The following is a 26,509-nucleotide window of genomic DNA, read 5'->3' on the forward strand; positions in this document are numbered from 1 at the left end:
ACGAAAGTTCTACAACTTCATCTCACATTGGTAAGCGAATTGGTACCTGGAAAATCATCTAAAAGAAACAATCCATAAGGGATGAGCTCCACCGAGCCCATCGAATGAATAATAAATCATACAAGTAGGTACAACCATCATCATCATCAATCTACATGCTGGGTTCAATTTTATTACTCTAGTCCACCTAACATCACAACTAAGTCACTAGGTATATGCTACTTGCAATGACTCGGGCAACAACCTCAGTCGCTCTCTTATCGATCTTCGATTGCCACCTCAATCATTGCGGGTGGAACCCGCACTGGTTCGGGAGCACCTACTCCCTCCCTTGGCAGACCCCAAGTTAACCATGATAACCTGACCCGATTTCTGTTGCCCTCGACTGTTCAGGAGGCCATGATCACCCAACACCTGCACCCCTGTTGGGAAAAGCTGTAGCATAAGGGTATGTTCGCCTAGCCCAATGATCTACATGATAAGTATGAGTTGAGTGGTGTCAACCGTATCCCATTCTACGGGTTACCACAAACCTCATTTCTAGTATGAAATGTACGGTGCTCCCACAGCCCATACTACGACTCACCATACCTTTCGTTTCCAAGCCGTCTATTACGGCATCTAATCTAATAGTTCACATAGCCTGCATTTTAGTCATCAATCATTTTATCAACATGCTCATAATCACAATCCACAGTTACATCTATAATTTCAATGTCCAAAAGCAAATAAATAATAATATACCACAGATATCAATAATGAAAAGTAATTTTGTTATCTTTGGCATGTTCACAAGGTTACACCTACAAGGATGATCCAATATCCACTCACCTTGACTATACTCCGCTGATTCCAAAGACTGCCGGTCCACAAAGGTGCTTGGATATGCGTCACCAAGCAAACAATCAAAGTCTAGGTAAATAAATTAGAAATATCATATTAATATACACCAAATTATCCTAAGAGTCTAGGGGTGACCTTGGTCCAACTTCTAGACCAAGCAAGACACAGAACTGCCATGACAGCAGCAGTGGTTGATTGGTACTGGTCTATCCAATGGACCAGTGGCAATGGACCAGTAGGTTGTTGTGGCCAAAAGTCAAAAGGGGTTTATGGTTTTAGACCCAAAAGAGTGCCCAAGTACTATTTTAAGTAACTACAGGGGTTAGGGTCATGTTCTTCATTCATGGTTTACATTGGTTGATTGGACTGGTCTATCCAATAGACCAGTGACAATCAACCCATTGCTCCAAGTGTAGGAACAGGGCTAGAATGATGTGTGTTGTGTTAGGGTTTATACCAAAGGCTTTGGAAAGGGTATTTCAAACTTTGGGGTAGGTCAGGGACAACACAGGTTTAGGTTCCCTACAGTGGTTGATTGGTACTGGTCCATTCAATGGACCAGTAGGGGGTTACAGTCACAGAATTGGAAAAGGTTCACACCAAGGGTTTTAGATGGTACTGCAATAGTTCCATCAGTGATTTGGGTCATGGTTCCATGCCAAATATGAGTTTGGTTGCCCGAGACCTGTCCCGGGATGTCAAATTGGCTCTAAACAGGGGTACAGTGCACTATTTTTAGCTGGGGTTTCATATAGGACCCTATGCATGGCATCACAGACCAAGAGGTAAGTCAGGGGTAACACAGGTTTCAATTTCCTGCAGTGGTTGATTCACAGTGGTTGATCCAATCGACCACTGCAATCAACCAATGCATGAATAGCTCAAAATTTTAAAAGGTTAAGCTGTTTTGGCCTAGATCTTTGGATCTATGAGTTGCATGAATGATCAGGACACATCATTGGGTTCCATGTGTTATACCTGGACCCCGGGAGTATAATTAATTATTAATTCTTCCCCGTGATGTAGTTATCACTGTCACGTATGCCGGTGAGTTGTTCTCACTGGTGGTCAAACCCAGCTATAAAATTATTGACCATAGTACGAGTTTACCTGTGGAAACTAGTCGGGATCACGGAGGTTGCACCTTGACATGTCAGGGGTAAGTAGTTGATCAAATTTGTTGTGTACTTACTGCCCTCTCAAAGCCCTCGAAGTGTGGTCCAAAGGCCCTGACCTCTTATGGTGGGAACCACCTTCCTACTCGCATCGGAGGCAAGGTTCTGGCGCCTCCGACCACCGCATCCAATGTCGCGACAAGGACCCTTGTGGGTGAGACCCTGTGGCTAAGGTACTATTGGTGTCCTGCCATGTTTGACCCTACCCAAATAGACCCTAGGTTACATTTATGAGGCCTTATCCAAATAGGCCAATAAAGGTGATTTTCTATATGAGAGAGATGGGTAGTACTATTCCTTATTCTCTTTTTCTTTCCTAACCTAATCGTGAAAGGAGAGGAGGCAACAAGGAGGAGAAGAAGGAGAAGGAGGGGAAGAAGAAGAAGGAAACGGCTGCTGGGTTTGGAGCTTTAAAGAGGGCACATCTTGTGTATCTCAGACCAGGTAAGCCAAGTGCCCCTTTTCCCCCCTTTTTCTCTCTTTCCCCCTTGCTCGTTTGAGCTTGGATGGTTCTTTGGTTGCAGCCCCAAGATGGGGATTTCTTTTTGGAAACCCAAAGGATTAGCTCGAGCCATGTGTAGTTTCCCTTGTAGGATGCTGTCTTATTTTCTTTACATCCCTTGAGATCTCCAACTAGGTCTCTTGACCTAAGGTTCCAACCACCAAAGGAAACCCCAAATCTGGATTTTTTGAGCTTTTGATCCTTTAAACCCCCTTTAAATCTTTGGATGTTGGGTGTTTCTAACACCCAAATATACTCCAAGACACCCCCTCCCTAGTCCCTTGAGGCTTAGAGAACCAAATGGGACAACCCTGGGCTTTTAAAGACCTTGAAATCACACCTGGATTGCATCAGAGGCAAGACTGCGTGAGTTCGATGTTGCCTCCGATATGGCCTGAGCCTGCAGGGAAGGTCGGACTCAAGGTCAGAGGCAAGACTGCGTGAGTCCGATGTTTGCCTCCGATGTGGCCCGAGCCTGCAGGAAGGTCGGACTCAAGGTCAGAGGCAAGCCTACTGAGTCCGACGTTGCCTCCGATGTGGCCAGAGCCTGCAGTGAAGGTCGGACTCAAGGTTGGAGGCAGATCTCTACTGAGTCCGACGTTGCCTCCGACGCAGTTTTTAAGGCTTATAACTTATGTAAACTATGGGGTTTCTCTATGAGGCCTCCCCTACACTCTCTCACACTCTTATTCACTTCTATAGGCGCCAACATATGTGCAATGGAGTGATTTTGAGCGGGAATCGTTGCGCTTATATAAATTCTATTTGAAGTAATTGGTGAGTGGGTTTGGGTGACTGTTTGAGCTTGTTTACTATTGCTTATTCATGCATTTATGAATTATATTGTGACATTATCATTCAAGCATGATTGCATATTTGCATTTATTCTTATTCGATGATGATGATGATTGATTAGGATGATATGGATTTGTGTTGGGTTACAGTGCCAGGAAGTACTGGCACTGGAACCCCCGGATTACGTGGAATTGTATATTGCATCTCATTCTTGCCTGTATGAGCCGTGTTGTGCTGGTACCTGGGTGTTACATGGAATGGGATGTTGACACACCCGGATGTATCTCAACACGATAGGATTCATGTAGTATATCTGTGGTTAGGCTCGGTTTCCTATGCTACGACCCTTACCAGCAGGGGTTTAGGTGTTGGGTAGTTAGAGCACCTGCTGCCTGTGGAGAGTTAGAGAGGCCAAGCCAGGGGTAGTAATGGTTATCGGGGTCTGCCTCTGGGTGGTGATGACTACGATCGGCGCGGGCTACATAGTAATAATTGAGGTTGCATTGTGGTGAGAATGGAAGGATCCATAATGTCTTCCCGAGTTATTGCAGTAGCATATACCCATTGACTTAGCATTGTATGTTAGGTGGTAAATGAATTAATAATGGCATGCACCATGGACTATTTGTGATTGTGTGATTGTGCATCTCCTTTTCTCTCTCACTAGCTCGGTGGAGCTAACCCCCGTGTACACATTCTTTTTAGATTTTGATGCAGATGATTACTGTGGAGCTAGAGACCGTGACTGAGGATCATGGCGATGGTTGCCCATGATGATTGTGCCTACGGGCTGTATTGATACTTGGGACTTGTTCTCTTCATTTGTTTTTTTTTTGGGTCACGTGCCTTATATAAATATGTATTGTTATACTTGTTTTGGGGTAGTTATGCTATGGTCATTCGGGATATCCATCCAAACTATTTATGTATCACTTAGCCGTATGAACATGAGGTAACTACTGTAAACGCTTCCGCTTATTTTATGATCGTTGGAAATGGAATATTCCTTACCTTTTGTACTCTGAATTTTATGGTATGTTCATATTAGACTAAGACTTAATTATTTCATTTACGCTTCTACAAACTCTAACCTATCTTGGAATGTAATATTCCTTTGTCTTTCGCACTCTGATATTATTGTATTGTAATATTGGTTTATGACTGTGAGTTGGCCATTGCATCGAGATCCTGGCGGTGAGGTGGGATGACATGTGTCACCCCAATCATACCCTGATACTGTATTTTATCCCTTGTCGGGATAGGGGTGTGACACCGTGCATGCTAACCAACATATTCATGGTGGAAATTTAAACATGCATGGGGGTTTGGAGCTTTTGGCTCATGGACATCATGCATGGGCACAATACAAAGGTCTGTAGATTTACACATGTTTTAAGAAGGTAACAGATCTGTTATGGTAGGTAAGCCATGAACTCAATATATAATTAGGTACAGAAATTCATACACCTATAAGACTAATCTAAACTTAGCCATGGGTGTGAGGATCAGCCATCTAAGGCTAGCAATGGCAGTAACAGTGTGTGTTCCTCATGAGCATGATAGATAATAAGCCAGACATAGCAAATCCATGCATGCATGCAAAGATCTAAGCATATAAGGCTAGCAAAGCATGGTTTTCATTGTAAATCTCATGAGAACAAGGTTGGTTTCATAGTTCATAGCAGGGTTACAGCCATGGAAATTGGCAAGAAACAGTGGAGAAAGGCTGGGTTTGGGCTTGCCTTGAAGGATCCAAGCTCAAGGATGAGTTCTAGCTCTTCCTTCCTCTTCTTCCCTTCTCTTTCTCCTTCTCCTTCTCTTCCTTCTCTCCAATGAACTGAATAGGAGAGATTTTTGGGCTGATGCTGGTTTATATATAGGCCCAGCCACTAAGGCATGTTTGCCAAAGGTGTTTTTATGAAAAACACATTCTTGAAACCCATTCTCCCATGCAAATGGCTTCAAAATGGGCCCCACACGATCACATGGTTAGGCAATATTTCCCACGGGTCATTCTAAGTACGGGGAGGTGATCCGAGGTGCGAGACATTGGGCCCCATGCATCTGAGATGCATTCTGTGCAGTATAGCAGTACTGGTTGATCCAATAGACCAATAGGGATGGACCAGTAGGTAAATCCCTGCTGTTTTTACATTTGGGTCCCACTGAGGTCTGTGCCATGCCTAGGGCATTGTCCTCGTATAATTTGCGGCCACTAAACCAAATTTAAACATTTAATCTTGGTTTGGTTAAGCAGGGGTTGTACCTTAGGTTGCCCATCAACTGGTGTATGGAACAGCAACACAAGTCTTGTAGTTGCCTCCGGATCGGTAGGTATGACATCACCGGAGATTCTCCTTAAAAAATGATCATCGGGTCAGTGCACCACAGGTTGCTAGTGGGTAAGACCCAGGATCCATCGGGTTCCGGACCTACATTCGGAGTTCGGGTCAGGGTCCGGGCACAGATGCAACACGCTCTGTGTCCCCTCACGTCTTTGAAGGATGCCTTGGAATCAATTAAGGAGCTCCTTAGATTGGGTAGTTAAGGGAGCAAAACTTATTTGGTCCGTTCTCTATTAACTTCCCTTCTTTTTTTTTTCTTTCCCTCCTTCCGTTTGCCTTTGCGGGGGTTGCTTGTCTGGTGGAGGAGAGTCGTCAATCGCCGCTAGTGCTGGTGGTTGTGTCAGTGGTGGCGGGTGTGGCGATGGGGTCCATGTAGGTAATTGAGCTTGAAGAGAAGAGGGGTTTTTATGGGTGTCCGAGAAGATGAGCCGATTGAGATCGGAGGGAGGGGATGAAGAGAGGTTGAGTCGACTCAAATAGGAGAGGACGGGATCGCCACCGTAAAGTGAGAACTCGGAGTTGCTGCGCCACGTTTCGCAATCGGAAGGAAGCTCTGAGCTTTCCGTCGACTCTCCGGAGCAAGTGATGGTCCCCGGAGCCGGTGATGATGAAATGACAAATTTTTTATTTAAATAACTGAGGGGTAAAATGGATATTTCACCTTTAGGTACTAACTGTGCTTAACGTCAAGGGGGGAGCCAAGTTTGATAAGTCCATGACATATTGGATACTTACAGGGGGTGTCCGTGAAATTTACCCAAAATTTTATGATCAAAATACACTATTTATGTTAAAAATTAGCAAATTCCTAATAATAAAAATACAATATGAAAATAGAAAAAATAAAATGTATTTTTGTGGTAAATTAAAAAATCTAAAGGACTTAGAACTAGGGGTGTAAATAAATAGCCAAAATTCGATTCCATATCCGTATCCGTTTAGCACTATCCGAATCCGTTCAAAAGCTAAACGGATATGGATATGAATAGATTATAGCTATCCGAAAAACTATATTTACATGTAAACGAATAAAATATCTGATCCATATTTGTTTAGCACTATCCAGATTTGTCCAATAACTTATTAGATGCAAATGTGGATATAACACTATCTAAACCAAATCCAATCCGTTTACAACCTACTTAGAACTTATGAGCCAAGCTGCACGTGCAGCCACATACTCAAGGTGATACGTACTTTGATTGTGCCTTACCTGCCCAAGAACCTTGCTTGAACAGGGGTAAAACAAGCGGGCTGCCTTAGGTCTGGCACTGTACCTGCAACCCGGCCTCCCAAATCTTTTTCCAATGCTTTTACTAGGTTTTAGTGGGGTGCGCCAGGCCCGTGCAGTAGTGCAACGCATGGGCGACGCTTGAGAACCCCAATAGCAAGCTACCGTAATGGGAACTCCCCCGAAAAAAATTAATTTAATATCATGTGGGTCGATGACCCACGTATCAGATATTAAACTGATAAGAACAGATACTACACTTGATCTTAGCCAAAAGGCCGAGAAAGGTATGCTTTTGTACGTGTTTGCATTTCCCTTTTATAGGCTACATCGGTTCATCCTCTCTCATCGTTAGGCGATGTGGGACCATATCCACTATGTCACATGGGTTGCTTCTGGGTGTTGGACATTCTCATGACTTCGGTAAGGGCTTCATGACCAAATTAGGCTACAGGTTCTTCATTATAAAACCATTTATATAGGTCCAAAGTATGGCCAAGAAACATCCGTGAAACCAGAATTTCTTCAATTCTGATAAACCTTAGGAAAGGGGTTATTCTTACTAGAGATATTCTTATAAAGGGTTTTAGATTCTCAATTGGAAATGGAAATTCTATACTAATAAGGTGGACAATTGGATAATGAATCATGTACCCTCCTCTATAGATGAATTTATATAAAACCCAGTAGAAGAGTTGAAAAACCAGTAGATTTGGTTTTGAGGGCTACTAGTTCCATCCCTACCTTGATGGAAAACAGAGATTTAGCTCAGTTCTCTCTCTAAGTACACCCATAAGGAAAGAACAAAAAGGAGAAAGTAAAAAAAGGCTAAAGAATTAGGTAAAGAAACTAATGATCTCACACGGAAAGGATGATACATTTGTTGAATCATGGATAGCTTATGACTGCATTATTTAGTGAAAACTACAATAGAATTTCTGAGTTCATCTTGAAAAAGCACAAAAGAACACCCCTCCCCCCACCCAAAAGAGACCTTCAGTATATGAAAAATGGGTCTCTCTGTTCTAATTGAAGAAGTCTGCTTCATGAGAAGAAACCAAGCATGCCAAAGTTGTTACACCTAGATGAGACTAGAGACAGAAGTTAAGCCATCAGTTGTTTTTTCGGACAGGAAAGAGAGATCGTTGCACTCGCAAGTGGAATCTACAAAATTAAGGTGACCTAGAAATTCTTTGCACAGAGGCCGGCCTTACCCAGTGCACAAGGCTCCCGCGTTTAGCAGGGTCTAGGGAAGCTCAAATGTACGCAGCCTTACCCCTGTTTCCAGAGAGGCCATTTCCAGGACTTGAATCCGTGACCAAGCGTTCAGCAAGTGAGCACTTGACTAACACGCCAAGCACGAGGCAACATCTTTTAATAACCTTAGACCAAGTGAGCTTTCTCCACTAGATGATAGGAAGCTTTGATAAGTAGAGGAAGATTACTAGAATGGCCAAATACCTTATTTCACAAGTATTCAGACTCCATATATGAACAAACCATGTATTAACCATCCTAATAACTCAACTCAATCTACTGATATAACCAATCTGTTTTCTGGTTTAGTTTTGGATGACTCCAGAAAGGAGAAAGAAAGGGAAATTAATATAGTCTATGGTTTACTAATGCTTCACCACCAAGTACATTTTATTTGATGCTTTGGTTAGAAACTAGGAGAGGAAATGATTGATTTGTATCAAACTTTTCTATGCAAACATTGACTTGATTCAACTTTCAGAACCCACATGGATTTATGAACTACACTAGTAACAATTATCAAATTTCCTTACTCTCCTGATACCTTAAAACTTCTCCAAACTATTATGTTGAACTACGATTTTGCCTTTGCTGTTGCATGTTCAATCTCAATGGGCGACATTCAAGCACTGCAACTCAAGATGCCAGGTATCTCAAACTAAAGAAACTAAAACAATTTTCATTCACCATCTTTCATCAAAAATTTTATTGAATTCCAATACTTGAATTCCTTCTAATTATCTGGCAGTCAAGAAAGCCCTGAATTCACATTCACACACACCCTCCAACTCATAATCATTTTCTCTTTCAACAGAACCAGAACTGGAGGTTTTCCCTTTATGGATTGAGTACTAACCTTCTATAAGTCCCCAGTTTATCCATCAATGTTTATGAGGATGAGTTGATCATTTATCTCATAATTATATCTGCATTAGCAGCCTCACCCTCCATCTTCCAAACAATAATTAGCAACCTAACTCTGCATCTTCCAAAAATTACCATCTTTTCCTTTGCAAATTTGTACTGTTCTGTTAGAACTATCTTTTTAGATGACTAAATACATTTCTTTTCTGTGTTTTTGCCCCCTTTGAAAGAAACCCAGGAACTGGATATGCTCAAAGATGCAACTGTCATTGATCAACAGACATTCCTCAAGCCCAAACAATGGAAATTGTTGCTTTTTGTGGCACTCAATGGTTTCTTTCTTCTCCTGGGACTATCAGTTGCAACACTTCTAACAAGATACTATTATGAGAAGGGTGGAAATAGTAAATGGCTGGCAGCACTTGTCCAAACTGCAGCTTTTCCAATCCTACTTCCCCTCAGCCACTTCCCCTCCTTTGCCAGTACTACCACCACCACCACCACCACCACCAACTCACCCTCCGTCGCGATCACTTCCCTTGTGTACGTGGCTCTTGGCCTTCTTGTAGCCGGTGACAATATGATGTACTCTTATGGGCTATTTTACCTTCCTGTCTCAACTTATTCCATCATCTGTGGGACTGAATTGGCTTTTAATACAATATTTTGTTTCTTCATCAATTCACAAAAATTAACAGCTCTGGCCCTGAATTCTGTAGTCCTCCTCACCTTGTCAGCCCTCCTACTAGCAATGCATGAGGATTCTTCACAGCCCACAGAAGTTTCTAAAGTAAAACTTGTAGTTGGCTTCCTATGTACCCTGGGTGCATCAGCTGCTTATGCTATGCTGCTTTGCCTATTGCAGCTCTCCTTCCAGAAGATTCTAAGGAATGACACCTTTTCTGTAGTGTTAGATATGCAAATTTATACATCAGCAGTTGCTAGCTGTGCTTGTGTTGTTGGGCTTTTTGCCAGTGGGGAATGGAGAGGCTTGAAAGCTGAAATGGAAGGGTTTGGGAAGGGCAGAGTATCTTATGTGATGACTCTAGTTTGTTCTGCTGTGGCCTGGCAAGTCTCTTCTGTTGGTGTTGTGGGACTGATTTTCACAGTTTCATCCTTCTTCTCTTGTGTGATCAGTGCCTTAGCTTTGCCTATTATTCCTATTGCTGCAGTGATATTTTTCCATGACAATATGGATGGTGTGAAGGTGGTGTCTATGCTAATGGCTGCCTGGGGATTTGCTACTTATCTATATCAGCAATATCTCGATGATTCTAAGCAGAAGTCAACTAGAATCGATGCCAATGAATTCTCTGTTATTTCTACTTCAAATTCTGAATCAGAGTAATTGATTGCTTCCCTCTATTTCATTTGTACTCACATATCAGTGAAGACATCCAAACAGATTCAATGAGTAAAATTTTCTATAATCGATTTAATTCTTGTCTAACTACAATACTCATAAATTATTATGAATCATAACAGAAACAAAATTTGAACTTAGAATTGGGTAGGGGCCGCGCGAACGCGTACCCCCGCTGCCACAAATTATGACGTACATTCTCCCACTTGGGGAGATGTTAGGCGGGGCACCCCTCCCAAGTGCAATGGAAGTCACCAACCTAGGCAATGGGCCTTCTTGATCACCCATAGACCCCGTCCAGGTAAGTATGTTCTAAATCTTCTCCTCCCCCATTATTGTACACTTCTCTTCCTTATCTCCTTTAGTAGCGGACCGATGTGGGACTAAAAGAGCCAACCTCATGTAGCATTCCACCTGAAATGAGTGGAGGAGACTATTAAAGAGGAGGAGCTGAGCAACGTGGGGTGGAACAAGGAAACCTATCAAATCAAATCATATATAAAAACCCAAAAATTTGGATGTGGGTTCTTACTTTCCTTGTTTGCTGTTGCAAGTGTCTCTGTTTCAGAAAGTGAGTTGCTTTATTCCCTGCTTTAGAAGTTTGGAACTTCAAATTTCAGATAATACCTCTCTTCTTTTTATGGACAAAAGACATTGAAAAGAGGAATACTGAGAAAACATTGATGAAAGAGGAGTAGCCGAACCTCTGCTCATTCCTCTTTTCTCCCTCACTTTGTTTTTCTGTCTCGGAAAGACAGACATGTTAATTCTCGTGTAAGGCCACATTAATTAGTTGTAGTTGTGATCCTGACGGTTGTGATAAGTAAGGTGGTGGGTCCAACTTTGAATCAATTTAAAGTGTAAGTGTTAGAATCCAATTTTGGTTTCGATCCATCAACACTTTCCAGCACAGTAGTGAACTGAAAAAAACTCAACCAAACCATATCAGGATTCAGGATCAGAATCTCTTATGAAAATGGTAACAAGCTACCATTTTGGGCTCTTCTCTAAAAGAAAATTTGACCTTAAAAGTGAAAAAGAAGGCTGATAAGAACAGGTACCACACTTGATCTTTAGTCAAAAGGTGGAGGAAGGTACACTTTGTTTAGTAGGTCCCTCTCCTTTTTATAATCAGCACTCCAGTGACCCCTCTTCTCTCCTCTTTAAGAAGTTGTGTGGGACTAATATGTTTGCTTTTTAGCATAAAGTCCAATGGATGCTATTTTGAGGGTCGTTCTTTAGCATATTGGATATTATCTGACTTTGCATTCGGATTTGGTCAATTTTATTTTTAAGGGTGCTGTTCTCTGCCTGGGAGCACACGGAGGCGCAGACTACTCCCAAACACATGGGATGATCATTTCGGCCATTCAAGGGGGCAGGGTGATCATTTTGCCTACCCCCATGTGTTTGGACGCATCATGCACCCCCATTGCAGAGAACATTTCTCCTTATTATTATTATTATTCTTTTTGAAGACCATTTGGTCCATTCAAGTTGAATGTCGATATGGTATGAAATCTCATCCCGTGCATAGTAGCAATTCTAAACGCCACACTCTAAAGGAGAGGAGTCTCTGAACAACCACATAGGTAGGGGTGTAAATGAATAGCCAAAATTCGTTTCCGTATCCGTGTCCATATCCGTTTAGAACTATCCGAATCCGTCCGAAAGCTAAACGGATGCGGATACGGATGGGCTATAGCTATCCGAAAAGCTATATTATCATGTAAACGGATAAAATATCTGATCCGTATCCGTTTAGCACTATCCGAATCCATTCGAAAGCTAATCGGATGCGGATGCGGATATAGCACTATCCGAGCCAAATCCGATCCGTTTACATCCCTACACATAGGGAGTGCACGGGGTGCAGTAAAATGGCATTGTATATTGGAGGGAAGGAAGGTCATTTCATGTGAGGAGAAGAGAGAGATAGAAACAATGGGCCAATGGCACAGAGATCCTTCTTTGGGGAAAAAAAAGAAGGAGAAATGGTTTATGTGAGGAAGTGTGGTCCCTGCACCCAAACACAGAGGGAATGAAATGACCGCCCCACTCTCATGAAAAAAATATGCCCCTACAATTAGTGTTTCCACGTGCACACAGAGGACACATTCCACCACAAAGAACTCTTCTCCCAAAATTAATAATTAATAATGAAAAGAAATGGAAAAACAATGTCATAACGATCATGTGGTAGCTTGTCTAACACTCAATTAGATGTTTTGAAGGGGCTGATCAACCTGAATCATCTAAATCAGATTCAAGAAGTGATAAATCTCCCAAATCCAGGCAGCCATGCAAGTTACTAAAATAGTGCAATCATAAGTTATATGTGATTCATCAAATGGATCTTTCCTTTTGAGACCATTAGTTTTGTTACCCAATTTTTTTTGCCTTAAGTCTGACGTATCACTATGCCTAGTGAAGTATTACACTTCACTATTTGTCACTTGGCAGTACGACTTTATATGAAATGCTTCCCTCGTCATCTATCACATGGACTAACTTGTGTGTTGTCATATGGCAATAGTGAAACATTATACTTCACTAAGCATAGTGATAGGGAAGAAAACCATTTTGTCTTTGTTCTTTCCTTATAGGTATACTATGTTTTTTTTTGAGGTAAAAACCTTATGGGTATACTTTGAGAGAAGTGGGATAAATCTCTTTTGGGGGACTGTTCTTTGCATGGGAGCATAGGAGCAATGAATCTGTGACAACCAATGAGAGCGCATGCACTAACACATTGGGGGCAAAATTTCCGCCATTCATGGGGATTGGGCGGTCATACCGCCTCCACTGTGTCTGGGCGTGGCCCCTGCATCCCACACAGGGAACTTTTCTCCTTCTCTTTTTTTTATTTATATTTTTTGAACTGCAAAGTTATTTCCCTTATGGTTAAATGTTTAAGGGAAATGGTTTAACTTATGAGTAATAGCCTTGAGGTCCTAGTCCATTTGCACTTTGGGAAATGGTTCTCTAAGTTGAGTGCGGAGGGGTGCATTAGCAACCTCTCTCTCTCTCTCTCTCTCTAACTACTCTGCTCCCTATGAACAAAATTGTTTCATCGATCCTCATTGATGTGCTCCCTAATGCCGCTTCCTTAATGAACGGTCTCCCTTGTTTTTTTTAATAATAATAGTAACAAGAGAGAGCAAGGCTACAAAAACCATGTCTATTTAAAGATAGTCTTGGTTGGAAAACTGCTTAATTATACCACTCATAATGAAACCTGGGTTGAAACAATTTCAAGTTTCTATATCCAATTTAATAGATTTAGGTTTTGTGGATCTTCTAAAGGAAAAATTATCTACTCCATTTCCTGCCCGCTCCATTTTTCCAAGTACCCCTAATAGAGGGGGTGGACCCTACTCGGGCAGTGTAGTCGGGCAAGGGTAGGGTGGTCATTTCTACCCCCTACTCCTTTTTTTGAGGAACTTGGGAAAATGGAGCCGATGATGATACCTTCTAAAGAAGGCCAAGGTAAAGTGGCTAAATAAATTGTGGAATTTTTTTATCAAGGAAGGGATGGAACTATCCCTCAGAACCAAATCTACTGGTTTAAACACTTCAAGTGGGATTTTATCTAAATCCATTTATAGGTGGTACATGATCCATTTTTTTATTGTTTCCATCTCCAATTGAGAATCTAAAACAATCTATAAGAATATTTGTAGCATATAAATGGTTTTATCATGAAGAACCTTTAGCCTAGTTTGACCATGAAGGCCTTAGAGTCCCACATCGCCTAAAGATGAGAGAGGGTGAACGGATGTAGCCTATAAAAAAGAAATGCAAACACTTAACAAAGCATACCTTTCTCGGCCTTTTGGCTAAGATCAAGTGTAGTATCTGTTCTTATCAGTTTAATATCTGATACGTGGGTCATCGACCCACATGATATTAAATTAATTTTTCTCGGGGGAGTTCCCACTACGGTAGCTTGCTGCCGGGGTTCTCAAGCGTCGCCCATGCGTGGCACTACTGCACGGGCCTGGCGCACCCCACCAAAGCAGTAAAATTTTTTATATTTGTGTTATATTTAAAAACAATTCGTGATATTATGTTATTCTGTCTAGTTTGTAACCTCAGACCTGTGAACCTAAGCGCCACAATTCAACAAACACTTGGTCTTCTCTCGGCATTTGGATGTTCACATGATTATGGATGCGAGCTTCAATTGTTTCGGTGGAAAGGCATTATTTTTTGGACTTGCCGAGGCATGGTTTTGAAGGCGGCCAATTGGGAATGTGTTGGTTACACTTACCTATGGTACGCCCTCTATGAGAGAGAGAGAGAGGCGATCTAACGTCTGCTTTGGCTAGAAAGGCTTCAGTGTGCTTCAGCTGCTGTCCCTTTCCAACTCTAGACGACATTTTTTGTTTTAAGCATCAAAAGACTGATTATAGACTCGTTCAGATGGCCAAAGTCACAGATCAGAATGAAGAAAAAAGAATACTAGCATGGGGAATTCCATTATATTCATCCATATAGAAATGCTTGTAGTTGATCAGAGAGATTCTATAGAAGAGGCCCCTGGAAACGATGGCAGGTTTCTTGGGCAGAAAAGGCTGAGTTCTATTGACTAATTAATGTTTCAAGTTATAAATTTCTAGTCTGCAATCACTCGTCACTCCCTCAAGTAACTGGATCCCTCTCCTAGGCAGAACTTGAATTTCAAGAGAATTTTAAAAGGCTTATCAAGCTGAATCATCTAAAGATCAGATTCAGGAGGTGATATCAATTTCCTAAATCCAGGCAAGGCAACCTGCTATCCTATGATCATCTGATCCATTTTCTACCGAAGAGACACAAACTAGCAGATCAACTTCAGCAACAGAAAATTCTCATTTGAACTTGTTTCAGAGGTGATCAAAGTTTGAATTGTCACAACATTTCAAAGGTGCTTTAATTGTAACGTATCAGGCCCCAAATTGCCAAATAGAACATGGCTCGTTGACATTGAAATATGTAAAACCATTTTGCATCACAAACTGCTCTGGAATCTTAATCTATTAAAGGGTTCATAATAGATCTTAGTATCTTACAAAAAATCACACATATTAAAACCAATTCACCCACTAAGTTTCTCCTCAATTACTAGATCAATTGTCAGCTGCTTCAAAACAATTCTTGCAAAAGACAGCTCATCATGCAGGCCGACCAACAAACTCTAATACTTCAAAAGAAAAAGTAACAAAAACTTTACAGACAAGCAGCCCAGAAACTCAAAACCAGGTAAAACAACAGAAAATTGCGAGTTACTACCCTGTCTTGGCATTAACAAGAACAAACCCCGGACTGTGGCTGTGACTGTGATGCATGACCAGTGGTAGATTTCAGATTAACATCAACCATGTCTTCTTGCTTCGTTGAAGAAAGTGTCTCCATTCCTGGCAATGCAGCTGCTATCTTGCGGAAAAGTGCCTGAAGAAAGATTCATCAAGACAATAAAAAAATAGCTTAATATAACAAACCAAAAAAAGAGTAATGACATTTTTAAGACTTCTTCAATCAGTTACTCCAGAAAAAAATTTCATGGAGACTTGATAGAAAGAATAAATATATTGGACACATGCACTAAGGAAAAGGGGGTGGGGGGAGGGGGAAATTCGAGGGCACAACCAGTATTTCAAGAACTGGCCTGGAAAACTGGTTTAGCCAGTCACTTGATAACCAAGATCAGTAATTCAACCTTGCAACACCTTGTCTCTTAAGTAGCCAACTGGCCATTCGAGTAGGCAACTGAACCTGTAAACCAGTTGATTGGACAAGTGTCCTATGGAGACCAGTGATCCTACATAAAGCAGAAAAGACAATTTAATCTTACATGCCTACCTTAATGTTGAAGCCGGCTTTGGCACTGGTCTCGATAAACATTACGTTTAGGTCACGAGCTTTATTTTCTCCTTCCTCAATCGAAACTTGCCTGTTAGATCATCCACAAGATGTCGAAGGTGTGACTAAACGAGAACAGAATATCATTAGGAATACAAATATTGGTTGGTTCATCACAACAGAGGAGAATCATGTACTCCAACATATGTCCAAGAGAAATTATTGAGCTTATACACACGTATTAGGATCAGAAAATGAGATTCATTGTGCTAGACACAGCAAACCAGAACTATAATAGGTTAAGTTCATTCACAACATTAATCACAATTAGGAAGGGAAAGGAAACAGCAAAAAAAAGGTAATAATGAAAAACACCAAAAGCACTTCAATCAATACAGGTAACTAGTACCAGCTTAAGTCCCCTTTATGAAACCACATATCACAGTTTTTCACTCAGTTGCACTATTTCATCAGTCTCTGTGCATAAACTGCAACAGCTATCTGCTCATGCAGATAACACCATGCATCATGAGAGGCTTACAACTGAACCAAAGGTAAACATATCACTCTAAATCGAGTCATTCCATACTAAAACCATGACAGGACCCTATTTTAAATTAATCTATTTTGTACTTTTGGCACCCTCCTAACACCAAAGATCTTTGGTCCAATCATTACCAACTTAAATGAAATAAAAGAAGATTCATCCCGGAATTCCCTTTTTTGAATGTTTTGGTAATCAGTAACCGTTAAAACCCAATCCAATTCTTGTATATCATTCTATAACCAAGCAGCACTTGGAGCAACAAATATTTACATGAATCATCACAAAGCAAGTTTTAGCGAGGTTATATTATAGTTGATGCAGGCATCCTTTAGATCCAGCAACCGCCCATCAAAAAAGGCCCAGTCCAAGCCCACAACCCAGCTGCAGATTAAGGCCTAGCCCAGCAAGAAGTTCCAGCCCGAGTCCCTAACAGGGACTTGGGTCTCATCCTCAAAAGCTAGCCGTTAAGGAGAGGGTGTCCAAGTACCTATTAACCCACCCACATCACCATACATATCCCATGTGGGACTATTTTTTCTGCCTTATGCTTGGATATCCCAACAGTTCCCAATCGGACCTAGCAAGAACTAAGCATTATTTTAGACCCAACCAGTCCAATCGTGGACTCTTGGGGCTGCCAAGTTGGACCCACAAGTCAACAAGAAGTCTATGACTTCTCATCTTCCTAAAAGTCTTTTCAACTTTCTAGACTTATTTATTGTTTTCGTGTTTATTGTTCCTAGATGCATGGGGAATGTTTTCTATGTAATGGATACTCCACTAAGTTGGGAATACCAACAGTCCATTAATTACCATACATGTATCTATGGGGTTTTTGGGAGTTCTTCCTCCCCTATAAGTAAAAATCGTGGAGGCAGTTTCTGCAGCCAGAATTTTTTTAAAAAAAAAAAAAAAACCTTGTCTTCTTCTCCTTGAAGAGTACTTGTGAGTTTATCAAGCTTGCTTGGGTGAGAGTGTGAGACTCCTAAAGCGTGCCCTAGGTGGGACCCCTACGGCTGAGACACTAGTGGGACTCTAGTTGTCTAAAACTATCTTATTTGTTTTACATTATCAAGCTCCATTCATCACCAACTACACCTGCCAAATTCACCCAGTTAATCATCTTCATCAAAAACCTTCCTTTCATTCCCCTTTCATTTGCTACCTTTTTTCCACATCCAACCCTCTAGCCGTGGCTCTTTTTTTTACCTTCCATAGAAAACATTCCCCATGCATCTAGGAACAATAAACAAGAACCTAGGAACTAGAAAACAATAAACAAATCTAGAAAGTTGAAAAGACTTCTCGGAAGATGAGAAGTCATAGACTTCTTGTTGACTTGTGGGGCCAACTTGGCAGCCCCAAGAGTCTACGATTGGACTGGTTGGGTCCAAAATAAAGTTTAATTCTTGCTGGGCCCAAATGGGAACTTGGGCTGGAACTTCTTGCTGGGCTGAGCCTTAATCTGCAGCTGGGTTGAGGGCTTGGACTGGACCTTTTTTGATGGGCCGGTTGCTGGATCTAAAGGATGCTCTGCATCAATAGGTTGTGACCAGAGGATTTTATTTATTTTCTTTTAATTTAATATATTTGTTCATTTATACATTGTATATGTTATATTCTCTTCCTTTATGTAGGTATGTCCTTTTGAAATTCAAAACCATTGAAAGTAAAACCTAAATGCCACTACAGCATATTAGACATTAGGATTCACAGCTCAAAATAATATATTGACATTTTGTAGATGAATGTAGGGTAGCCAGTTTATCATGGAGGCTCCATCAGGCTGGAAGCAAAGTGAGGGAAGGAAAGCGAACTAAAAAAAAAAAATTGTAATCATTACAAATAGCCAAATAATGCTTGAGCAACTAACTCAACAACTTTCTAAATCCAATAATTAAATTTCTAAATCCAGAACTAAATTTTAGTTTACTTCTCAACCATATTCTTGGATTTGAATAAGAAAATAAAGGTTCTATTTGAAAAGTTCAAATAACATAACTGGAGAGATGTTAAGTTAGTAACAACTAACAAAATCATTATTACTGAAGTTCTATTTTCTTTCTTGAATTTATTTCACTTCCTTTCATTTCCCTTTGCCTACAACAAGATGGAGAGGAAACCATTTTTTTGCTGTCTAGAAGTTTGATTTGAAGCGCAGTTACCCATCCCCACATCACTATACCCAACAAAATTATTGGCCCTTGATGTAAAGTATCATATAAGCCCTGAGAGTAGCACTGCTATGTTGAATTTGTATTTTATTGTGATAATGATAGCCAGAAGCCATGGTTTAGTATGAAAAGCTGTTTGGTTGTCAAGGATTTAAAGACCGGATAATGCATTACTAACCTCGAACCAGTGTATGCCAAGAAATCTATTTTTTCTCTAAGAACACTATCTGAATATCAACAAGGTCGAGATCTTGAAATTGTTGTATTTCTGTCTTTTCAGTCCTTTCAACCCAATGAAATGCATATACTAAGGGCAGTTAAAACATGTAAAGCATAGTGCATTTTACTTGCACCGTTTTCCATGAAGAAGAATGTATTTTTCTGTATAGCAAATAGCAAATTAAAAGATCCTCAAAAGTCAAAACAAGTTTGGGGATGAAATAGAAAAAAAAAAGTTCAAGACAAAAAATCTAAAAGATAGGTTAGTCTTACCTTTTGTCAACAAGATCTGTTTTGTTGCCAACAAGAACAATAATAACATCACTACCCCGCTCAGTGCGAACCTCTTCAATCCACTTTGCAGTATTTAGAAAAGACTGTCGACCTATACCATAGCAAGTTGCTAAAACAGTTAGCAAACAAACATGCCAAGGAAACTAGAAATGTGTTTATAAGAGATAGTCAGAAAAGACTGTCGACCTATACCATAGGAAGTTGCTTTAGCAAACAAACATGCCAAGGAAATTAGAAATGTGTTTATAAGAGATAGTCATTGAACAAGGAATAAGCTTCATGACCTAAATTTTGACCAAAGCATTACAAGAATAGATACTTTGCTTCTAACTAGCATACTGAAGTACCTTCTATTTGTTTTTAAGAAAAAAAAATTCAACTTGCAGGAGTCAATGTATGAATAGAAAGGGAATTTCTAAATGGAAGAAAATCAGGGAGATTTCTGTACTTGCAACATCAAATACAATGACTGCAACGGAGGAATCTCTGATGTAGCTTGGAATGAGGCTCCTGAATCTTTCCTGTCCAGCTGTATCCCTGCAACCAAATAAAACACATGTGACAAACCTTTAAAAAGAAGACATCTTGTGTAGTGTTAGCAGAAATATCTAACATCACGCCCAATATAAATTTAACAACTCTTCTGACTTCCATGGATGTTTAGGTCCAGTGGTTCGTTCTTGTAATATGTAATTCATTTACAATACATGCATATATACAAAAGTTTTCTTATCAATCTCTATCCTATAGCTACATGTCATGCACATGCATGGCAAAGTTTGCAGATTACTTAAAATTAAAATAAGTCAAATGTCCCATTCCCATTTTATGGATACATCATCTAGTTACCCTGTATGGATGCTTGCTTTTAAATCTTTAAAAGACAGGCATTAACTTTTGCTTGAAATTAGCCTATCATGATGGGGTTGAGCATGGAACTCATTTTGCCCAAACCAATCTTGCACAGGCAAAGTCGCAAAGATTTAAGTATCGGTATCGGGTATCGTACCGGAGAGGTGATTTTAAGAGATATTGTATTGTATTGTATCCTATCGGAGACATGCAAGATACACCAAATATACGAATGGAAATGGTCAAGAAATGCATGGATGTGCTCATGATGCATATAAAATACAGTTTTGAAGCATAAAAAAAACTTATTATACAACAACAACAACTTAGGCTTATCCCAACTAAATGGGGACGGCCACAAGCATCCTTGCCCTCCTAATCAGCTCTATTCAAGGTTATACTTGATACAAGACCTAAGCTGTACATGTCTTTTAAAGATACCAATAAAGTGTTACTGCATTACCAACCCTACTCATCAATAGTGGGAGATGCAGGCATGATTTATTGGATCACTTTCTTTTCCCTATTGAAGATTTTCTTGTCTCAAAAATATAAACAGAATTCAATTTATTTTTAATCTCAAACAGGAATCAACTTCACACCGATATAAGACCTCCCTCATAGTGAAACCATCCTCTTAACCTCAATCTGATGATTGATAATCACCACATCTACAGATTGGGTTATTGTTTAGCAATAATTTTGAATGGACAGACTTTATAAATCATGAAGTACGTAAGCTTACCATAGCTGCAGCCGAACTGTTCGATCTTCAAGGTACATTGTCTTTGATAGAAAATCGATACCAATTGTAGCCTGATAACCAATGAAATGATGCTATATAAGTTTGAATAGGAGTAGAACAAAGCTACAATCAACAAAGTGATGTTATATAAACTTGGAAAAGAAGGAAAAGAACAAAATCACCACTGCTTAGAGCTGGACATAACTGCAAGAATAAGAAAGATGTACTTAGGTAAGTAGCCCTTAGTACACCAGTACTACAGAATAACAGACCCTGTAAAAGGAGTTAGGATGGCAAATGAGGAAGAATAGGAGGCTGAAATCAATAGCCCTTTCTTGGAATTGATTATTAAATAGTTTTTTATAGGTAGACAGGTAGTCATTAAAATAGTTTCTTTTGTTCAAAATAGATTTAAGCATCGTTTGTGGGAGTGGAAGTAACTTTTTCTTCTTCCTCTTTTTTTTTTTTCCGTTTATCTTATGACTGATTAAGTAGTTGTGTCAACTCAGTAAGTCTTAACGGTCACGAGCATCACAGCATCATATTGTAAATGATAGAGAGCTGGGAACAAGAAAAAATATGGCATGGAATGAAAACAGAGTATACGCAGCATATGAAGTTCTAACCGATAAACCTGTTCATCCCTATTGATGGCCATGCCAATAAAGTGAGATTTTATCAAATTTATAACAATGAAAACATCAATATGTGTTCTGATCTCATATTGTCTGCCTTGACCATTACTTGGGCAGTGACAATGAAAATCCAATTAGCTCTGACAAATTGTTAATGAGATATATTTTAATAAGTTAACATTTCATGTGTTGCTTAGTCTTGTAAATAATAGATTAGAAGGTAGGAATTTAATGCATATGACCTGACGAGTACAGGGCAGGCAGGCTAGGGAGTGTTGGGATCATTTTGCTCTCTGGGGTTATTAGCTTCATTTGTCACTTTTTGCAAAAAACTTCTTTGCTGTTGATCTGTTGTTATAAGAGGCATTAAGGCATCAACCCATTTGGTTCTTACAGCTCGAATTTTTTCAATTGCAGTTCAGTACAGTACTTCAGCAAACTATATGTCATTTTCTCCTTTTTGTAATAGGGGTGTTTGATGCTGAATATCACACTCTAGCAAATTTTTAGTCTTTTCCTATAAGTTTTACCCAAAATAAATAAATAAATAATAACAATGAGAATATCCCTAATGTTCTTAAGAAAAATTAATCTTTTATGATTTTCTCTTTTGGTAGTGGGCGAGACTTGGTGCAACGGTTAAGTTGCGCTATTGCAACCTGTTGGCTGTGGCTTCAAAACTTGGAAACAGCCTCTACTGCGAAGCAGGGGTTAAGCTGCATACATTTGCCCCTCCCAGATCTTGCAGTAGCAGGATCCTCGTGCATTGGGATGCTCTTTTATGATTTTATCTTTTGGTCACTGTTTGGCTATTGCTTGGCTGCACTTCACCTAGAGGAACCAAAATGCATGGACATCAGCTACACGATACCAATTATCAGAAATGTCACAACTGTTAGATGTTCTCAAGTCTAAACATAGGCATCAGCTACCCCCTTTAGCTAGCTTGAAAGAACTTCTTCCACGTACCATTTATCAGAAATGTCATAACTGTTAGACATTTTAAAGACTTTTCCATCAAAATGTCACCAGACACACTTTCAGAGCCAAAAAAATCTTTGTCAGCTTCTCTATAAGATTGACATTTTCTCAAATCTCTAAACTGGCAAAACGCTGGAATCATTAAGCAAGGCCCAATTTTTCCCATAAATAAAAGCTGCGCTATATAACAGAGCAGAAATCATTATATCAAAGGTTGTCTATGAACTTCAACCCTAAGACACGAAGTAATGACGTACGAAAGATTCACTTCTCTTGTCAAATCAGTAAACCATATCCGAAAGAGCGTGTTTTCTGCTTTTACTCAGCAATTCCAGAAAAAGGAAATGTTCAAATTATGAGAAAACACAAGTTACATGATTGATTGCAACTGATAATTTCAGATCAGCTAAACTAAGCAACCAGGATCGTCACAAAATGAGTCAAAAAGAAGAAAGCACGAGACAGCAAAAAACGATGGGTAAACAGCACATAATCGACAGATCCAATAACTTAAAACGAAATTCCCAATCCGATCTCGCTACAAAAAAAAGAAAAAAAAAACATCAGGATTTTTTTTTTAAATGACAACTTTTGTTCTACTATCAACGACGCGATTTGATTCTAATTGCTCTCGTGATACCTGATAAGTATTGTCGAATTTATCGTACATGAAACGAGTAATGATGCTAGTCTTCCCAACAGATTGATCTCCCAAGAACACCAGCTTATATTTTGCGAGGGCAGAAACCGGAGCCATCAGAGGGACGAGATCTCTCCACTAACGACTAAAAACACACAACAAATTAATTCTCAAGATCTCCGACGAATTAATAGGACTATCGTCGGAAATCGTACGAAAATGTCGCCGGAGAATTCGAGGAGCTGCTCTATGCTCTGTGCTATATCAGAAGAAACCGCAACTTTGCTTCGCTTCTGACCGTGCTTAGGCGTTTGAGCCGATCCAGAGTCCAGACCTCAGCGAATGGAGCAGAGAGAGAGAGAGAGAGAGGAGAAAACGTTTATTAGGAGTAAAGGGAGTATCGATTTGAAGCAACGCTGACTTGTAACAAGTTGTCTTTCCGCGTTCAATGGTGGTTTCCGTTCCCGAATCTCAACGAAACCCTGCGTTCTTGGAACTTTCTACCCAGGTTCTAAAACCCGGGTTTCGATTAGGTTTCGAGTAGTTAAGAAACGAGTTCGTCTCAGTTTTGATAATGTCTCAATCGAAATCTAGGACTTTCTCCAGATTAACTCGAACCTTGATTTTGAGGCCTAGAAATTGTTTTTTTACCCTGATTCTTATTGTGTTGCCTATTTTTGATATTTTAAACTCAATCCATGCATTAGTTTTACATAGAGAATACTAAAAATATTACTTATGGTTTTGATCCAAGTTTGATATTGTATATTGTTCTTGAATATGGTATCGAATAAAGTTTGACAGGAGCATAACTCCTTTAATATAAATGAGATTTAAGTAATATTGGATTTGTTAGAAACTTTGTTTTGATAGTTTTCCAACAAGTGCAAGATTGCTTAAATCTGATTTACATTGAAGGAGTTATATATCAGTCAAACTTAATTTGGTATGCACGAATGCTGTCAAAATCTCTCTGAATAAAAATATTTTTCTGGACATCAAAACAAATGAATATTTTACTGTACTTTTGGTTTTTTGCAATGTTTTACCATATTAAAATTTATGAAATTTTTAGATTTGAGAAAAACCTTAGTATTAAAAAGTTGAAAATTGCTCGAAAATCCAATTTTTGTTTTTGAACTGGGGGTGGGGGGTTGACTTTTTTTCCTTTTAGAATTTGATTTTTTTAACTATTTTTATTGGATTCGAATAAGGGTATTTACTTATTTATGAATAATATCTTAAGTAAATGAAATACAAATAAGAGCCAAGTTCCCCTTAGTTTCGATGGGCATATGTGTCGAAATTACCGAAATATGGTTGAAACCCAATCGAATCCAGGGATTTTATAAAATCCCCCTGCAACTCGTCTCGAAAACCTACGAAACCAAGTTAACTCAGTGGTTTCGACAGGTTTTGGTCGAATTTTTCTTCCATATTTTCTACTTTAGAACCGAGATACTATGTTGGTTTGGATTATGTACCGACAAACTTTCGGGTTCAAATCGTTTACAATTTTCTTATGTACCGGCACGTTTTTGTTAGAGTTCAAATGGTCTTCAATTCTCTTTTTTTTTTTTTTTACGTCATAGTCTAGAAAATGGTTTTAAAAAGGAAGACAAAAAGATTTACAAAGCTACCATATACACACTACAACCAATGAGGGATTGGAGAATGTTATCTGGGGTCTACATTAGCCCACATGGTTAAAATTGGAGAAAAAAAAATATTAGTATGGGTCCCATCATTTATCATGTGAGGGGGTATAAAGGAATTTGTATAAAGGTCAGTGTAGCAATCTTTTTATGATTTACGTCGCATGTTAAAAAATGGGAGAGGGTTTGCTACACGAACAATGTGCAGTTTCATGCCTTGGAAGAGGAATATTATGGGAAAACATTAAAAGTAGGGAGCATATGAGATATCTTATAGGAGGTGTGTTACAGTAATCTGAGTCTTATGAGGTAAATTTGAAATTAAGCTGATGTTGTGCAAATCTTTTGCCCTAAAAAAATTCATCTAATCCCCATATGAGATATTTTCTTATATGCCCAAAGTAAAAATAAATAAATAAATAAAAAGCTAAAGGAATAACAATTTAATGAGAAAAAGGACTTGTCCAAGAGCGTGACTTTTGCGCTAAAAAACATGACGTAAAAATGACCACCTCTCTCTGTTAATGCTTTTTTTCTTAACCCGAATATTATCTGGGACCCAAGCCTCCCCTGTTGCAGCTTTTCTATGTGCTCCGTAGGTACCATGCTCCAGGACAGAAAACCCTTCCTCCAACTTCAAATACTCCTAACATCCTTTAGCTCCCTTACCAAAAAAACAAAGAAATCCTTGAGCTCCCCCCACCCACTCACCCAAGTTCTTCTTCATTGAATCTTATCACTTTTGTTGGTGGAAATAATCTTGATGAGATTGAAAAATCAGCTCAAGTTTTTGGCAAATAATTCATCCAAAATCAGATCATGATGCAACAATCATTACACCGGTTGTATTAACAACTACAATATTGGCTTGTCATTTTTATTTTACAGCCATGAATAGTGTATTCAATATCAGGTCAAAAACTTGGCAAGATACGATTTTTTCATTTTCAGAGTCTTGTTGAAGAAGATAATTTTCGATCAATCACTATTGCACATTGTGAAGCAACGACGTACACTCATTTCCAAGATGGGATATATAGCCAAGTACACAATTCCTGAAGGTCTATCGGGTTATTCACTTCAACAGATCTATTGGGTACCTATACATTTGCAAAGAGATCGAGGTTATCAATTTCTTGGGGTTCAACTCTCGTTGTTTCTTTCATGTTTTCGCTGGTTCTTCACCTCTCATAATTTCTAAAATCAGCAACAGTAGAGAAGCCATGACGAGATATAGAAGAGATACCTTATGACAACAGTAGATGCCAAAATCTATGCCTCCTTAAGGGATTGGCCAAGGCTGACCCTATGCTGGTCATTCGGAATGTTTTAAAATGGTTATGTGATTTAAATATCCATCTCCCATCAAATGTAACCCCCTAATTGCATCCCCACAGTTCACACAATCCATTCCTAATTTGCATCAGATTACTAATCCGGTTCTTCAACTACCTGATTTAATGTGCGCAGGCATATATGAACCTCAGCTAAGATTAATCGATTGGGTTTTTTCAAATTTGCTTGTTGGCCACCCAGTTTTAAAATCTT

At 39.5% G+C, this 26,509-nt stretch overlaps 2 protein-coding genes and 3 non-coding genes across 7 annotated transcripts in view; 2 read left to right on the plus strand and 3 right to left on the minus strand.

The window, feature by feature from the left end:
* Positions 1 to 3,933: 3,933 nt before the first annotated feature.
* LOC122666209 (ras-related protein RABH1b-like) overlaps positions 3,934 to 26,509 on the minus strand; it is a 28,644-nt gene continuing 6,068 nt past the window's right edge. Inside the window, exons 1-7 of one of the 3 annotated variants that reach the window (XM_043862357.1) lie at positions 23,307 to 23,613; positions 21,051 to 21,121; positions 19,902 to 19,990; positions 19,433 to 19,544; positions 16,220 to 16,310; positions 15,650 to 15,808; positions 3,934 to 3,952 (exon numbers count right to left, since the gene is read on the minus strand). In XM_043862357.1, coding sequence (XP_043718292.1) covers positions 15,662 to 15,808; positions 16,220 to 16,310; positions 19,433 to 19,544; positions 19,902 to 19,990; positions 21,051 to 21,121; positions 23,307 to 23,423 — 627 coding nt within the window. In that variant the 5' untranslated portion in view covers positions 23,424 to 23,613 and the 3' untranslated portion in view covers positions 3,934 to 3,952; positions 15,650 to 15,661. Of the gene's footprint in view, positions 3,953 to 15,376; positions 15,809 to 16,219; positions 16,311 to 19,432; positions 19,545 to 19,901; positions 19,991 to 21,050; positions 21,122 to 23,306; positions 23,614 to 26,509 lie in introns of those variants that run through there. The other 2 variants (XM_043862356.1, XM_043862358.1) reach the window with 2 other exon arrangements.
* LOC122666482 lies at positions 6,987 to 7,182 on the minus strand. Its single transcript, XR_006333665.1, has one exon. It is a non-coding gene; the product is annotated as a U2 spliceosomal RNA (small nuclear RNA).
* On the plus strand, positions 8,700 to 10,373 carry LOC122666208 (probable purine permease 11). The gene is made up of 2 exons (XM_043862355.1): positions 8,700 to 8,796; positions 9,243 to 10,373. The coding sequence occupies exons 1-2, from the start codon at positions 8,715 to 8,717 to the stop codon at positions 10,358 to 10,360; spliced, it is 1,200 nt and encodes a 399-aa protein (XP_043718290.1). The 5' UTR covers positions 8,700 to 8,714; the 3' UTR covers positions 10,361 to 10,373.
* Positions 10,523 to 10,684, minus strand: LOC122666470. The gene has a single exon (XR_006333655.1). It is a non-coding gene; the product is annotated as a U1 spliceosomal RNA (small nuclear RNA).
* Positions 14,194 to 14,389, plus strand: LOC122666485. The gene has a single exon (XR_006333668.1). It is a non-coding gene; the product is annotated as a U2 spliceosomal RNA (small nuclear RNA).

The sequence above is a fragment of the Telopea speciosissima genome, chromosome 6 (assembly GCF_018873765.1).
Source record: "Telopea speciosissima isolate NSW1024214 ecotype Mountain lineage chromosome 6, Tspe_v1, whole genome shotgun sequence".
NCBI lineage: Eukaryota > Viridiplantae > Streptophyta > Magnoliopsida > Proteales > Proteaceae > Telopea > Telopea speciosissima.

Coding starts and splice junctions, on each gene's coding strand:
- LOC122666208 (XM_043862355.1), top strand. CDS start 8,715: ATGTTGAACTACGATTTTGCCTTTGCTGTTGCATGTTCAATCTCAATG. Junction 8,797..9,242: donor ACTGCAACTCAAGATGCCAG/GTATCTCAAACT, acceptor CCCCTTTGAAAG/AAACCCAGGAACTGGATATG.